This window comes from Rattus norvegicus, chromosome 20, assembly GCF_021556685.1.
Source record: "Rattus norvegicus strain SHRSP/BbbUtx chromosome 20, alternate assembly SHRSP_T2T, whole genome shotgun sequence".
NCBI classification, from domain to species: Eukaryota; Metazoa; Chordata; class Mammalia; order Rodentia; family Muridae; genus Rattus; species Rattus norvegicus.
The window spans coordinates 6,081,102-6,097,607 of NC_141553.1; the positions used below are offsets into that span (position 1 = coordinate 6,081,102).

The following is a 16,506-nucleotide window of genomic DNA, read 5'->3' on the forward strand; positions in this document are numbered from 1 at the left end:
ACTTCTTATCTCGGTGCCTTGGTACAAGAGGAGCCGCCTTCCCGCTCTCTCCCAGTCTGTGGGTCCAGGGAGGAGGTAAACAGAGTCACAGGGAAATGCCCGGAACAGGTCAGTGGGCTGCTGTGCCACTTGCTTGGCACATTCTCTCGGGAATTGAATGACAAGCTGCCCCTCTGGACCACACATTGGTGTCTGAGGGTGAGCCTCTCTCCCGAGGCACAGAACGTGTTACCCATGTCAGTAACTGATTGTGTCTGAAGGAAACCGCAGCTTCCAGAGTGCTTTCTTTGGGGCTTTGTCCATGATTAGGTGATGCTAAATTATAGAGGACGGATACCAAGCAATTACACTCTGCGTTTAACTCTTCAGCCTCATGGCTAATCTGTGTACCGCGGTAATTAGGAAATCCCACCAGTGTGGTTATGGAGAAAGCGTCTCATCCTCTCCACCTTGTAAGGCCGGGCTCAGGTCACCCGGCTATTATCCAGGTCCTGTGTCAAGAACAAGCCTGCCTACCAGGGGCCAATCTCCTCCCAGCCACCTTAAATCACTGTGCGGTTCCTGCACATGGTGCTCTATAAATCTCTAGAAGGGAGGGAGGGTCAGGGCCCTGGTGACTCTGGGCCCTCTGGTTCTTTCCCCTAGTTGGTTCCTTGCGCACACATGGTGGAGTGCGTGTGTTCACGTTGTGTGTGACAGTGGCGCGCTTGGCAGGCAGACGAGTCAGACCAGTCTGCCTGCCCAGAGCTCCAGGGATCCTCCCGTCTCCAGCACAGGGAAGACAGCTGAACAGGACTGTGCCCAAGCCCCTGGCCCCTGATTTTTAAAAGTGTGTGTGTGGCGGGGGGTAGTTGCTAATAGAGTAATAGAGGCCCGAAGAGGGCGTCAGATCCTCCTAGAGCTAGAGTCACAGATGGTTATAAACTGTCCGTTGAGAACTAAATTAGGTCCTTTGAGGGCAATGCAGGTGTTTAACTGATGAGCTCTCTCCAGTCCCAATACTAAAGACTTTTTTTTTGGACACCAGCACTGTGCCTCACTTCTCTTGCTCTCGGAAAGTGCCATCACTTCATCTTGGTTCAGCTTGGATCCTCCCTGCCCTTCCCACAATTTTCATTACTTCCTGGGTCCATGAGCATCCTGCAGGCAGTCAAGTCCTAAGACGTGGAGGAACTTGGTCACAAAGCAAACAAACAACCCCACTCATCTGATCAGACCATGAATGACAAAAGAACAACAGGAGGGGCAGGAAGCCGGAGCTGGCAGGCCTCACCTACATTGGCCTCGAGTCCCCAGTGGGGTCAATTACCAAGAACTCCCAAGGGCTGGCTGTAGGGTGGGGACAGCACACACTAGCTGCCTGCTCCTTCTGAATGAACCCCTACATTTCTGCAGAGACAGCAGCACCGCATCCCCCAGGGGCTGAACTCCACCAACCAACTCGCAGCTTAAAAATTACTAATAAGAGAATTCTAAAAGACTTCCTGTGGCAAAGGCACCGGGGAATTGTGGTCCTTTCCCCAAGCAAGTCTGCTTCCCAAACCTCGGGAACTTAGGACCAAACTCTGAAGGGCACCAATTCCCTGCCTAATGCCCAGGGGATGGAACCTCTCTCCCTTCTAGTGAAAGGAGACATGGTCTTGCCATAGGGCAGAGGCTGGAGGGAAGCTGTAGGAAATGACGTTCCTTGCCTAGAATGCCAGAGCCTCTTGTTCTTCAGCGTTTGGACGAACTCGGCAGATGAGAGCTAGGGAGCCGGGATGGGTGAGCCGGAGTCTGGCTGCAGGCCACCTGGAGGGCAAATCTTGACATCAGTCCCAGACACTCACGGCTGCTCTGAGGTATGTGGTATGTGTTTTGGGGATGTATGGGGTCATCTAGAAGGGCAGGGTCTGTTCCCACAGAAGCACCCAGAGAACTCAACACCCCTAGCAAGGGAGGTAGGGTAGGGGGTTCTTGTACTGGTAACCACTCTCTTGCAGAAAGGCAGGTAGCAGTTGGGGTCGGTCGGGCACGGTGGCTAACTGCTAGTAACCAATGCTGTGGAGAACTGGGATTCCTAGGTGGCTCCATGTTTCATGTAGCTTTTCCCTACCCGACCCAAGCTCCAGGATCAGCCAAGCTGTCAGCCCTCTCCCAGTTTCCCTTGAATCCAGGGATAAAAGACACACACACACATAGTTGTTTTCTTTTTTTTTTTTTTTCTTTTTTCTTTTTTCTTTTTTTTTTTTTCGGAGCTGGGGACCGAACCCAGGGCCTTGCGCTTGCTAGGCAAGCGCTCTACCACTGAGCTAAATCCCCAACCCCCACATAGTTGTTTTCAACGTGCCTTCTTGGCACAATTGCTGGGCGCTACTATCTCCTGCCTGGAAAACCTGCCCTTATCATTACTCTTAGCTCTGCACTGCTCACCTGCCCTAAACTTTAGTGGCTAGTCCCATCTAGCCCCTGCCAGACGCTGTGACCACCCAGCCGCCTGTAGGAGGGGCCTCTGTGGCCACCCCATTTTGAGAGCTCATGTGGCTCTTCAACCCTTCTCCAACAGAAGCATGACCGAACTCCCTTTCCTCACACATTTCTTTTCCTCCAGAGACCCAGAAGTCCCACCCATACCTTCTGCCCAGGAACTGGCCCATTGCTTAACTGACAGATCAAGAACCAATAGGGGAGCAGGACCTCAGCATCAGACCTGCCCCTACAAGTCTAGTTTATAAATAAGTGAACATTTGATAATATAAAATTAGAATACAATTTCCCATCCAGTTTTGCTTAGGAGGCAGAAACACGTGGGTCGCCATGTGGTTTTTGCTGGAGATGCTGGAAACTGTCTCAAGGTGACAATGACAACCATAATTTTTTTCAAACCTTATTTTTTTTTTTGGGGGGGGGGTTCTTTTTTTTTGGAGCTGGGGACCGAACCCAGGGCCTTGTGCTTCCTAGGTAAGCGCTCTACCACTGAGCTAAATCCCCAGCCCCTCAAACCTTATTTTTAACGATCGTTCTTAAACGCTTTAACATCCCACCAACTACCAGAGGTAGTGGGAAAGAAAGGATATGGGGGAAGGAGACCTGTTTAGAAAGGTTCTTTGGAGCAACTCCTGTCTGTGTTGTCTGGAAATTGGCAGTTCAGTTCACAGGTGAGCAGGCAGCGGCAGCTCGATCCACTCACAAACACTTCACGGAGACACCAGCGGTCCAGTTAGCAACAGTTAGGTAGATCAGGTTAGCAACAGCAGTGACATGACCTAGCAGAGATGGCCAGGCCTCAGCTCGAGTCAGCAGGAAGGACCAACGGGAACACCAGGAGAAATTCTCGACCATGCCTCTCTCAGGGAAGTGAAGATCCGCGAAGACTCGAGACCCACGAGAGTTGCGCAGTGAGCTGTACCAGCAAGCCAAGCTCTGTCTCCACAGCCCCATGGAGTCCTATTTACACCCTCCAAACGTCACGTGTCCTCTACGTGCCTTGCCTCAGCACGTGCATCCCATCAGCCTGAGTCTGAGGACGTGGCGACAAATGGCAGTACACCACCAGAAGTTTATTGGGGCATGCGTTTCTCTCTGTGGAGTCCTGAGACATGCAGCTCAACCATGCAGTGTAAGTCGGACCAACGCATGCGCGTTGTTAGTAAATCCGTCATCACGTGTCCTTTCACGTGCTTGCTTTAGCAGAGCATCCTCTCTCCTGTGTCTGCTTCAGGGAAACGTTCCTTCACGAGTCTGCTTAGCCTTTCACAACTGTGTCCAGTCTAACAAACGTTCCTTCATCTGTTTGCCCCAACGAAACACCATCCAACACAACTGCCTTTCCACAGAACCCTTAAATTTCCACTTCAGACCACAGTCTTTGCTCTTTGCTGGGCCTCAGGGCCAGCGCTCCATCAGGGTTAGAATTGGGGGCTTCAGTGAGGTTAAAGGATCCATTGGAAGTTACTCAGCAGGGGTGAGTGAGGAGGCCCTGTCGTCCCAGACAGAAGGCAGATCAGGTCAGGGGACCTGCATGACAGCCCTGGTCCTTGTGTTGATTCTGTGTCACGTATGGACAAAGCTGCCACCTCTCTGGGCCTCAGTATCCCTCCGGCGCTGGGGATGGGGTGGGGCACACTTTCCCATCTGCCTGCTCGTTTTGCTAATATGCACGCAGCTCCAAGTGTTACTCCTCCTACCCTGCACTCCCCCTCACAGCCCCAGTTTGCCCTTTGAAAATTAGGCCATTAAATAAAAGAGGCGTCTCTTGGGCCAGAAGCTTTATTTGCTGGAGAGGGAGGGGTGTGCTCCCTCTCGAAGGGACTTGGCTTCACACTACGGTGGCGAACGCGAACGCACGGCCTCCTGAGCAAGCCCCACTTGCTCTCCACGGGGCCATCACCTGGCTTGCAGGAGCCAAGTGCCTGCTAACAACTGGTGGTCTCACTGGGACCCTAGGTCCAGGGAGGAGGGCGAGAGGTGGGAGGCTCCTGCCCGCCCGCCTGGAGGCTCTCTGTAGCCTGCGGCAAGTCATTTAACCTTGAGTGTCTCCATCTCCAACACCTCCTCCCCTCTCCTCTCCTCTCCCCTCCCAGGGACCAGGAGATGTAATTAGTAGTGGTTTGTCAGACAAGATCCAGCTTTGCAAAACTAACCGGAGCAGACCTTGAACCAGGCAAGGCGAAAGGAGGCGAGATTTCAATTTGCAAAATGAATGGGGAAAAAAAACAAACCAATCGGAAGCAGGGGGAAACTGTGAGTGTTTGCACTTTCCTCCGCCGTCTCTGTGGTATCTGGGGCAGCTTTGGTGGGGCAGAAGGGCACCCAGAAGGGACCCGGGCTGGGAGCTTGGGGCAAGGTGGCCACCATTGTACAGCAGAGCAGTCACCTCTGAACTGGGAGGAGACACCTCACTCTCAAGCACAAAGGGAAAAACAAAACCCGCCACCCTCAAACCCTGTTCGCTTGGTGCCTCCTAGAATTTCAACGGCAGGGTGGATGGAGGTCAGCCTGGTTTAAGCCACAGAGACACCACCCTCTTGTGCTGAGTCCAGCGACATGGCCTCCCTCGGCAGCCCTTTGGGGGCGGGGGCTGGTACTTTTCCGGCTGCCTGGCGGTTGTTCACACTCCCATTCGTGCTGGAGCAGTCAACTGTGAAATAAGCCGTTAGCCAGCAAGTAAGGTGAGTGAGGCAGAGGGGTGCTAGCCCCAGGCTCCCTACGGGTGGCAGGAGGGACCTACCATAGCAAGTCACTCTGCTCCACCCCATCCCCGGGAATCCTGGGGCTCAGGGGGAATATGGGCAGTGGGTGCAATCCCACCTGAACAGAATCGCCCCATGATTCTGCCACCACTGGAACCTCCCTGAGTACCAGGCTTGTCCCAAGTGACCCCAGCAAGGAGAAAACTCAGTGTTTCCACTTTGCAGAAGTGGGGTGTGTGTGTGTGTGTGTGTGTGTGTGTGTGTGTGTGTGTGTGTGTAAGCTGACCTCACCCCTGCCTACAGGACCTCCAGCCATGCAGGGACCCCTGGGGAGATGTGATGTGTCCCTGAGTGTCCCTGGGAAAGATATGTCCTTGTCCTCCTGGGGCACCTTGGCACCAAGGGTAGCACTCACTCGCGCGCTCACTTTCTAGAGTGAGCAGTGACACCTGGAAGCTGGGCTTCCTCCTCCTGTGACTCCAGTGTGATTTCGGCAAGCCCCCTTCTCCCTAATGTCACTCCCTGGCTCCCTGTGGGATTGTACAGCCGAGGCCCAACGGGGATTCCCCCAGTCCTGATTCCAAACCCATCCGCTTCTTCCAGCGACACCCACATTCTTATTGTGCCCCCGCCTCTCTCCTAAGACTGTTCTACCTGATTGGGTGGCTTCTCTAACTGGGTGCCAGCGGCTCCTTGCAGTTCAGAGGCTGTACTGGCTAATTGTCAACTTGACATGAGTTGTCAGAGAGAAGAGAACCTCAACTTTAAAAAATGTCTCCATAAAACCAGGCTGTAGGCAAGCCTGTAGGGCATTTTCTTAATTAGTGATTGATGGGGGGCCTAGCCCACTGTGGGTGGTGCCATCCCCTAGGCTGGGGGTCCTGGGTCCTGTGAGAAAGCAGGCTGAGCAAGCCATGAGGAGCAAGCCAGCAAGCAGCACCCTCTGTGGCCTCTGCATCAGCTCCTGTCTCCAGGTTCCCGTCTTGACTTTGATGATGAACAGAAATGTGGAAGTGTAAGCCAAATAAATTCTTTTCCACCTCACGTTACAAGGAGGTTATGGTGTTTCATCTCTGGCAGTAGTAATCCTAACTAAGAGAGAGACGCTCAGCTTCTGGCCTCACTGCCTCAGCGGGAGTCCTGCTGGCTGTTCCAGCCATGAACCTGAGGTGCCAGCCCCTGTCCATTTGTGTGATTCTCTTTCCTCAGACTCTGCATCGGATAGAAAATCCTGTAGGGTTCCATCTCAAGCCACTCTGGGTCCCGACCCCCCACTTCCACTCCTCCCTCTCTATAATCTGTCATTCTCCAGTCTCTGCACCCCCACCACCCGTTCTCAAACACAGCAGTTGGGCAGCTCCCCCCACCTAATGAAAATCAGACCATGTTCCTCTCTGTTGACCAAAACCCCCACAGGCTCCTGCCGCAGCAGAGTGAACCCCAAGTCCAAACCATATAGCCAGTCTATCCTGACCCCACTCTCGCCCTCCTCCCTCTGCTCTGGCCTTTCTTTGATTTGTGAATGCACCCGGCTCTTTTCTGCCCCATGACTGATGTTTCCTTTCCCTGGATGCCTTTCCCTCAAGACATCCCCTTGGGGGCTGGGGATTTAGCTCAGTGGTAGAGCGCTTACCTAGGAAGCGCAAGGCCCTGGGTTCGGTCCCCAGCTCCGAAAAAAAGAACCAAAAAAAAAAAAAAAAAAAAAAAAAAAAAGACATCCCCTTGAACACTTTTTCTTTGGGTCTTGTAATTAATAAAACCCACTCAAGAGGCTGCCCCCACCCCCTTGCCTGTGGCTCTGTGTCACACTATTGGACTCTCTTCCTTGCCTGTTTGAGGCAGTTTCCTCTAGTTAGTCCTCCTCTGCTCTCCCACAAGGGATGTTGTCTGTTTCCTTCGCTGTCTCCCCAGTGCCTGGAGGGGCTCATCCATCCAAGCCCTGAATGAAGGAGTCTGCCTGCAGCCAGCAGGTCCCAGTGCCAAGGGACCAGGCCTGGGTCTGCAGCCCCACTCTGTTCCTGCCCAGGACAGATGGCGAGACCACTATCTCGGCTGTCTCCCTCCTGGGGATACTATCTCCTTCCTCCTTAGCTAAGACCCCCCCCGGGGGGGGGGCCCAGCTCTCCATTTGGGCTCAAAGCAGAGGCCACCTCTGAGAGGCACTCTGTCCTCCCCTGCACACAGTGCCCTCCCTGCACACTCTGGTCACTGTCCTCCGTTCTCAGATGCTGCACGACTTTGTCTCATTCCTGGGCCCATCTTTTTGTCCTGTGATGGTGACAGAACCCGAGCCTACCTGCCCTGGTTACATCTCACCTCTGGCTGCTCTCGCTGGGTTGGAGAAACACAACCCATACCATAGCTGGTCCTGGCTACTTTGTGGGTTTTCCTTTTTCCCTTTGATTTCACCCCCTTTGACTAGAGAGGAGACAAAGGGGGGGGGGTCCCTGAATCTATTTCTTTCCTTTTGTTTCTTCTTTGACATTACTACTAACAAACCCCAGCCAACCTCCCTAAACAACCGACAAGCACCCACCCCTCTTCTCCGGGCCCTAGCATTTGCGTACCCTCTGAAAACTTCCCAGAATTCCAAACGCCACACAATCACAGAAACTGTCTGCGGCTGGCAAAACCAAGCTTCTAGAGCATGAGGCAAACCACAGTCAGCTGCCACTCACAGCCCGAAGCTGCCTCACATCCCCACCCCTGGGAGTAAAACATTCGTATAAGCATTTTTGTGGGGTTTTTTTTTTTTTTTTTTTGGTTCTTTTTTTTTTTCCGGAGCTGGGGACCGAACCCAGGGCCTTGCGCTTCCTAGGTAAGCGCTCTACCACTGAGCTAAATCCCCAGCCCCTATTTTTGTGTTTTTAAAAGAAATCAAAATTCCAAAACTTGCACCACACCAGACCGTCTCTTTCCCCCTCTGTCTGCTTACCTTGATGATTCCGATGTCTTCTTTGGGAGTGAGCTCCCACAGGCTGTAAGTCCTGCCTCCTTGGTCTCCTGCTGGAGGTCCACTGGCTTCTGGGCCCTCCTCCATTTTCTTTCTCACAGCAGTAAGTCACACTGATATGCCTGTCTCCTTCCTGCCACCTCAACCAACCCTCACCTGGCCCTGACCTCCAGGGCCCAACACCCAAGACTCCAAGCTCCCTAATTCCAAGAGAGCCTTTATTCCCCATGTCTCCTGCATGATGCCTCTCAGATGCCTTGAAGCCTCTCAGTGGCTTGAAGACAGCTTGGGGGTTGTCTACCAACAAGCCACTCCCCAGGCCTGGTTTCTTGGTGCTTAAAAAAAGAGCACCCAGACAGTAACTGTTAATTAACTAACACTCGGAGAGTAATGACTGTCCTCCATGCATATTTAAGTGTGCAAATGCGTCTTTCTTAGCAGAGAGCCTATAAAGAAGGTAGTAGGCAGCCTAGCCTGAGGGGGCGCCATGGGGTGGCCAGGAACTCCCAGATCCTGGGAAGTGATTTATTAGCGGCAAGACAAGGGGATGAGTTATGAGCAAAGGAACAGGCAGTTTCTTCATAAAAATCTCGGCTTCCAGCAATTACAAGGAAAACCACTGCGCACATTAATACGGCCTGGTCGGGGGGTGTGCACATTAACGTAGCTGGTGCTCATGTGAGTCATACCTTTTGAATCTAGCCCCACCCAGCCTGCAACACGTCAACAACCCTCCAGTCGGATAAACCCGTTGGCCTCTCTGATGATGCTTGGGGTGGTCCCGTGGCCTGCCCTGCAGACACTAGAACAATCTGGTGATCTTTAGCCAGTGTCAGGGGAAGGTGCACAACCTGTCCCAGAGTGTCATCTGGATTCAGCATGGCCTGTCCCATACAGGGAGGGATGCATTCAGGGACAGTCTGGGGTAGAGCAAGCTGCTGGACCCCCCACCCCCCACCCCGGACAACTTCTCAGCCTCCGGCTGGGTGGGGCAGGAGAACCCCGTTTGATTCTCTGTAGATTCAAGGAACCCGAATGCCTCCTCCGCCTCCAGACTCCCCTTGAAGTGTGAAGTCAAGTGTCCCAGGAACCAAGATGGCTGCCTTGCTTCTCCTTAGCCACACCCGCTGGAGTTCCGTTGGGGCTTGTTTTGTTCTGGACTCTTTAAAAATGTTAGTTTTTCATCCTCCTACGTGGGACGCCTGTCTGCTCCTTGGACAGCTCTACAGGTGTAGGCTTGGTGTGGTCCTTGGTACCACAGAGAAGCCAGGGAAATACATCTCCCACTAAAGGAATGTGAGGGGTGAGCTGATACTGGCGAAGGGGACAGAAGGATAGCCGCTGTCTAGGTGTTCTTGTTCCTGGAACTGCAGCTAGGCACTTACCAAAGATGCCTGGGCTTCAGAGAGACCAGCATTCCTCCGGGATTGCGTGCGCACGTGCGTGGGTGTGTGCGAGCATGGGTGCATGGGTACGGGCATGTGGGAGGGCACGCGCATGCGTCTTACCTGCAGTCTCTGGAGTTCACCGTGCACGAAGATGGTAAGGAAAGCTTCAATCTGGGAGGTCAGCATGGCAGCTGCATACACCTCTAGCAAGATGACCACAGCCTTGCAGGACACCATCCTGGAATCTTGGAGGGGAACATTGACAGAAGGTTAAGGCACAGTGATTGACTGCTGTGCCGCACTCTGGGGCTTCTAGCTATACTGTTCTGAGCCAGTGCTTGGCTTCTCTGGGCTGGCCCCAGCATCTGGATCCTCTAATGAACGCTGCGCTCCCTGTCCCAGAGTGGTGACCCCTGTTAAAGATCTGCAGAGGGCTGCCCAGCAATGGGCTCTTTGTTATGTGAGGTCAGATGGTGCCCTAACGGGGCAAGAGGAGCCTCACTGCTCAGAAAAAGAACTCGTAAATTACCAACAGAGCCCAGAGAGCCCTATCTTCTTTTTTTTTTTTTTTTTTTTTTTTTGGTTCTTTTTTTTCCGGAGCCAGGGCCTTGCGCTTCCTAGGCAAGCGCTCTACCACTGAGCTAAATCCCCAACCCCGGAGCCCTACCTTCTTTAGGATGATGGAAGGGATAGCTCTGGGGTCGTTGGCTCACGTGGGTTAGAACACAGATTGAAAACTCCATCACCCAAGGACTGAGGGTAGGGTCCTCCCTCACTGGACAAGCGCCAGCTCAGGGCAGCCTCCTTCTGCTCAGTCAGTCCTCTGCCTTTGCTGATGGGCAGAGAGAGTGGGAGCAGGGTACCACTCACATGTAGGGGACAGAATGGCAGGCAGGAAGGTAGGGTATATGTGTTGGCAGGGGTGACCCTCAGGGAGAGGTGAGCATGGAGAATGTAGAGGTGTCTTAGGGAAGAGGATCAGGGTGGCCCTGGCCTCGTGACATGGCCAGGCTGGGTCACAGCCTCTGATGGCTCATTCAGAAACAGCAGGACCGGAGCCCTGGTCTTCTGAGGCCTGGTGCTTGCCCACATCCCAGTGCACAGCATCTCTTTCTGTGGAGGAAGAAGGGGGGTCAGGTGCAGGGTACCTGATGTAGTCAAGGTGACACCTGCCTCCGGGGCTGCTAAGCACAGGGGTGAGACTTCTGGGGTGGGGGAGGGGGAAGACAGCCCTCTGTGGCCCTGCATAAAGGTTCAGGTCCGGTGCTTGGCATAGATTCCGTGGCAGAAGATGGTCTCCAAGCCTCTCCACATCCAGCTAAGCCTAAGGAGAGACCCTCCCCCATTCATTCTTTATGCCAAGGCCTGTCTCTTCACCCACCAGCCTCCACCACACAGCCTGCCTTCTTGCCCTGCCCCGCCCCCTTGCCTTCCTCACCCCACTTTCTCTCGGACTGTGAGCACCAGAGAGAGAGGACAGCCTAAGTTTCCACTTCAACTGCATTTAATTCTCAAGCGGTCAAAAGGCACCTCCCGTGGGCAGAGCCCCTGGGCCATGGTCCGCCTCTGCTGAGACCAATGTGCCCATTTCCTCCCACAGAGCTGGTCTCATGCCTTCTCAGTCCGATGTTCACATTTAATCCACTGCATAGGAATCGATAAAAACTTTAAATAAAAAAAAGGCAAAATCCAATCGCTGTTCATTTTCCTGATCCAACTGGCGGCCTGCCTGTCACCTACATTTGTCTGTGCTTTAGCGAGCAGGAAGCGGGGGTTTAGTGTTGTGATCGGGCTGACTGCCCTCTTTCATCACTGGGAACTCCAGTTCAGCTCTGAGGGGTGAGTCTCTCCTCTCCATTACTAGTGCCTGGCTGGCTGAGACTCTGTGGGGTTCCCCCTGGGGACCAGATTATTCATAAGCCCAGAGCAAAGCCACTGTGGTAAGCTGGACTGTGCACCTGCTGAACTCTGCTGGGTTTCCTGCCAACAACCTCTGATTTGGACCAAACTGCTCCTCCCCATGTCTCCCCTGCTTCTTTTGGCTGCTTATGCACTGCGAGCCTTCTAGGGCTCTGAGAAGCAGCCGGGGAACCAGATCTGAAGCCCAGCTTAGGCCTGGCGTATGGCACAAGAGCAGGAGGGGTCAGCTCACCCAGAGAGCTCAAGATGCACTAGTTCCCCCTAGCAGCTGGAGCTGCTGGAGGGAAGAGGGGAATGGGGGGCAGGGGAGGGGTGTGTAGGCCCAGTGCCTGGCGCTCACCTTCCCCACAATCACCTAACCTGAGCGGGAACCACACAGCGAAGGTGCTGCTTTCTGAGCTTCCGCTACAACTGGCTTTTAGGTGTGACATCTCTCCAAGCCCTAGAGACAGACCTGAGGAGGCACGGTGCTGGGGGTGTCTCATCTCCCAGGGAGCCAAGGCTGAGGAGGTAGAGACACGGTTGGTGGCTTCTCCATGTCTCTTAGTAAAAATATGAAGCCAGGTTGCAAGCATAGGCTAACCTCGTTAGCCAAAGGTCCCTGATGATGGGAAAGGAGACAAAACAATGGGGAAAGTCCCATCTTCCCCAATCAGGGGGCCCCCTAATCAATGCTACATGGGTCAGGGACACATGTTCTCTGATCTGAGAGGTGCAATACTGCACTGCTCCTACAGGGGGTGCTCTGTCCTGGGATCCCTCTTAGCTTCTCTTCCCTATTGCTTTCCAACCCACTCCCAGGCTCCCAGCCCTTCCCTACCCTGTTGCCCTTCTGCCAGAGAAATATCTGGTGACCAGGAAGGCTCTCTGCTCCCACCGTGTACCCAGTGGTCAAGAGCACTGGCTGCTCTTGCAGAGGACCGGGTTTAAGCTTTCAGCACCCACAAGAAGGCTCATGTTCACCTGTAACTATAGTGCCAGGAGGTCTGTTGCTTTCTTCTGGACCTTGCAGTCATCCAACTATATGTGGCTCTTGCACACATGTGTAGGCAGGCACACGCATGCTCGTGTATACAGGCATACACCCACACCAATAAACTGCTCCCCAGTTGTCTTGTGCTAACCACTGGCCTGCTGGGTCCTGAGATCCATCTTCTTCCCTGTGGAGTCTGTTGACCTTCGTCTGCATGGATAGAGACTCCAGATAGGGAGCCTGGGTTCTTCAGCCTCACGGAAACCATGGGTAGGGCCACGATAATAGGGGCTTCCAGAGATTTCCCAGATGCCTCTTATGTGTGTGAGGCCTGGCTCGCCCATCTCCTGTCCACTGGAAATTCAGTGTCACCAATTCAGTATGGTACCTAGGACCTTAATTCCCGCACTGGGTGCTAGAGGCAGGGGGAATCAGGAGCTCACACCAGTTTCAGCTATGTGTTCAAATCTGAGGTTGGCCTAGACCACTTGAGACTACTTTAAAAAAAAAAAAAAAAAGAAGAAGGGCTGGGTGGTGGCAATGGTGGCACATGCCTTTAATCCTAGTGCTTGGAAGGCAGAGGCAGGAGGATCTCTGTGAGTTTGAGGCCAGCCTGGTCTACATTGTGAACTCCAGGATTGCTGGGCTATAGATTCTCAAAGTCTACATAGTCAAGTCTACGTAGACCCTGTCTCGAAAATAAAAAATAAAAACAAACAAAAAAAAGAAAGAAAAGAAGAAAGTTCTGGGTGCTTGTCTTGCAGACATGAAACCACATAAAAAAGCTAGCATGGCAGGACTCACTCGTAATCCTAGCATCAGGGAGGCAGAGTCAGGAGGTCCCTGGGCTTGCTGCTCTAGTCTAGTCTGCAAGCTCTGGACCTGTGAGAGACCCCGTTTCAAACAAGAACAGCTCCCGAGAAACAATACCTAGGGATGACCTCTGACCTCTGCACGCATGCCCGTATACATACATGTGAACCCCTACATACTTAGGTACCCATAGGAGCACATACGCACACAGAGATACATACTCTGGGGGAAAGTAAAACAGAAAGCAAACAGCGCAAAGCCATCCCCGTGACAGCCTTTCCTGTCTGTCCCCGCAGGCCCCTGCTGAGTGTCCTCAGGACAGTGCTCCAGCCATCTCCTGCCGGTCAAGCGCTGAGCTGGAAAGATAACTTCTCTTCAGTTTCCCCAGAAGCTCCTCAAGAGAGAGTTCAGGTGCATGAGGCAGCATCTCCATCAACAGTAGGGTCCCCGTGCAGCCTGGAGGCCAAGGCACAAAAGGACTAGAGGTTTGTCATCTAAGAGGGGCAACCCCACAACTGTCTGCCCAGGAGATGTGTGGCACCGTAACTGTGACCCGAGTCACGCCCACTCGAGGCTGCTGACTGCCGCCATTTCTACAACGTGCATCATAGGTGTGTTCTGAGTAAAGTCAGCCACCCCACAGGCTGAGCTCCCCTCCGTCTAAAGGTTGGGAAACTGAGGCACAATGAATAATCCAACCACAAGACCTCCTCTTCATTCAAGGGTTAAGGCCGGAAGTGGCTAGGAAGGAAGGTGCCAGTGAGGTGAGGCTTCCGGGGACATTGGGATCACACACAGGTCCAGGGAGCAGCCTGGGATGGATGTGTCCCAGCAGTGTAGGCCAAGTATGGGTCTCTTAGGGCCTGAGCCAAGGATTTAGACTTTGTGTTTTGTAGATGGCACAGAGATCCTGTGCTCACAGACGAGCGCACGGGGACGTTAAACACACAGCATTGCTCCTTCAGAGAGAGATGCATGACCTGTTTTCCTCCCAGAAGGCTGGGATGGATGTGGTTAACATCTGGTGCCTCTGAGCTGTCTGCACGGCTAGGCCACACCGGCTTCCCCAGACCCTAACTACGAGCCGTTGACCTAGAGCCTGCTTTCCCAGTTTATCTACAGAAGCCATCTTTATGGAAACTGTAACTTGTACTTTACACAATGCGGCCATGTCTCAAGCTTCGTTGTGCACACAGGGTTGAGTTAATTATCACTGGGAAACGGTTCCCAAGTTGTGCTGGGCTTAAATATGCCTGAAATAAACTGCCTGGTGCAGACTCTCAAGGTTTGAACTAACCACGCAACTGGGTCATGATGAGCAGGAATTCTTTCTCAGCTCATGAGGACAGGCACTCTGCTGGCCGTGGCATTCGCAGAGACCGCCAACCAATCAGGAATCCTGTGACCATTTATGTTGTGGTGAAAATTAAAAAGGAGCAGAACCGGTTCCCAAGCAGGCCTCGTCCTGTCCTTTACCTGCCTTCACCTGCATAATGATATCAACTTACATATCCATAGCGTCTGTTCAGTTTTGTTTGTCTGGTTGGAGATAGGGTCTTGCCATGTAGCCCAGGCTAGCTTTGGATGTACTATGTAGACAAGGATGACCTTGAATTCCTCCACTACCCAAGTGCTGTGGTTGCAGGCTGGTCCTACTAGAGACACACTGAGTGTTCAGTGGTCTGGAGAGCACCATCTGGGTGGGGCTCACTCTGCTAATGAAAGAGACACTGAGGAAAGTTCTGGAAATGCCTGGCCCCATAGTGAATCCTCCCGCCTCAGCTTTCCAAGCGTTGGGAATGTCAATGAAGCCTAACAGGCTTTTACAGTGGCCTGAAGAACCAGAGCTGGAAGCAACAGGGCTGGCCATTAAGTGAGCGCGGCTGGGTCTCAGTGGACCTTCACTTACGGGTACAGAAACTGAAAGCACGCGCCAGCCATCTTACAAGAGCACAGACCAGCCGTGGTGGCTCACACCTGGACTTTAATAGCCAAGGGATCGAGACAGGGGGTTTCAAGTTCAAGGCTAGCCCGGGTAAAACTAAGTGAGACCCTGTTTCAAAAACAACAACAAAAAAATGGAGCCGTGGGATGCTTGTCACCTCAGCACTGGGAAGGGAGAGGTAAGGAGATCTTTGGGGGTCCAAGGTAACTCCAGCTACATAGGAAGTCTGAGGTCAGCCCAAACTTGAGACCTCCATTCTATCCCCAAGCCAGAGATGAGGAAAAGTGGAGACTGCACTCACCCAGCACCTATGAGGCCTAAGGTCTAACCCTCGCTACTATCAAGAAAACAGTGGGTGGCAGGTTCTGGGTTAAGTGTTGTGGTTTGAATGAGAGATGACCCTCATGGGCTAAGACATCGGACCTTCAGTCTCTATCGGTGGCACTGTTTGGGGAGGTTTAGGGGGTGCAGCCTTGCTGGAAGAGGAGCCTGGGGGGGCGTTGTTTTCAGTCTATGTGCTTTGTGCTTCTTGCCGTCGTGCCCCTGCCTCTCCATGGCAGACTCACCCCTCTGGAATCCATTAGCAAAATAAACTCTTCTTCTCCAGAAGTTGTTTCGGGTTGTGGTGTTTGTCACAGCAACTGACAGGTGTCCAACACAGGTCTGGAGATGGAGGGCTATGGCGCCCTTCCATAGAATTCCACGGGCCTCGTGGAGCCTCCTGGTGTCCCTCTTCCAGCCTGAGAAGGTGAACGAACCTTGTCTTAGGTGCCCCACTTGAACCTAGGCAGTGATCGGGCCTCGCAGATCGTTCTCTGACATCTCATTGCGCTTGGCTGACTGTGTACGAGGATGTTAGCTATCAGCTAGTGTTTTACGTGTGGGCAAACAACGATGAAGCAACTAGCCCCAACCCACTCAGCTATGGACCCGGCAGGGCCAGGACTCAGATCTGGGGCAACGGCCTTAGCCTACATTTTAGCCAGTGCTCCTCTGCCTCCCCGCATCTGCGAGTAAACAAACCGTCTGCAGCGGGGCACGTGCACACGGTGACTGAGTGCTGCCTTCTCTTTCAGCTGTCCAAGAGACCTGTCCGGGTAAGCTATCTCAGTGAGCCATCCCAGCATGCCTTAGTCCCAGCATGCCCCAGTCCCAGCATGCCCCAGTCCTAGGCTTGCTGAAGTAAAACAGGAGAACTAAGAGAACGGAGACCACGTGGTTCGGGCGTTCCTACGGTGCCCAGGAGAGAGAGAGTTCTGGCCACTGCTGAGGCCCCTCCCAAGGAGCCTGGTCCAGAGGTGTCACTGTCTGAAAGAGAGCTGGAATGGGGCTCCCCTCAGAGA

At 53.2% G+C, this 16,506-nt stretch overlaps 1 protein-coding gene and 1 long non-coding RNA gene across 3 annotated transcripts; one reads left to right on the forward strand and one right to left on the reverse strand.

Moving 5' to 3' along the window:
* Window positions 1–2,880: 2,880 nt before the first annotated feature.
* LOC120098965 (uncharacterized) lies at window positions 2,881–15,772 on the forward strand. 2 transcript variants are annotated; one of them, XR_015645594.1, is made up of 4 exons: window positions 2,881–3,598; window positions 4,563–4,722; window positions 4,947–5,150; window positions 5,606–6,219. It is a non-coding gene; the product is annotated as an uncharacterized LOC120098965 (long non-coding RNA). The 2 variants fall into 2 exon arrangements; XR_015645595.1 differs by lacking the exons at window positions 2,881–3,598; window positions 4,563–4,722; window positions 5,606–6,219 and adding an exon at window positions 13,515–15,772 and having other exon boundaries at window positions 4,754–5,150.
* Window positions 5,031–9,749, reverse strand: Mln (motilin). Its single transcript, NM_001110056.1, has 2 exons — window positions 9,633–9,749; window positions 5,031–5,119 (listed from the first exon to the last, which is right to left on the reverse strand). The coding sequence occupies exons 1-2, from the start codon at window positions 9,747–9,749 to the stop codon at window positions 5,090–5,092; spliced, it is 147 nt and encodes a 48-aa protein (NP_001103526.1). The 3' UTR covers window positions 5,031–5,089.
* Window positions 15,773–16,506: the final 734 nt, after the last annotated feature.

Excerpts from the sequence above, each read along its gene's own strand:
- Mln (NM_001110056.1), bottom strand. The coding sequence starts at position 9,749 with ATGGTGTCCTGCAAGGCTGTGGTCATCTTGCTAGAGGTGTATGCAGCT. Across the intron at positions 5,120-9,632 it reads GTGAACTCCAGAGACTGCAG|TTGACTGCTCCAGCACGAAT; the intron begins GTAAGACGCATG and ends CTTATTTCACAG.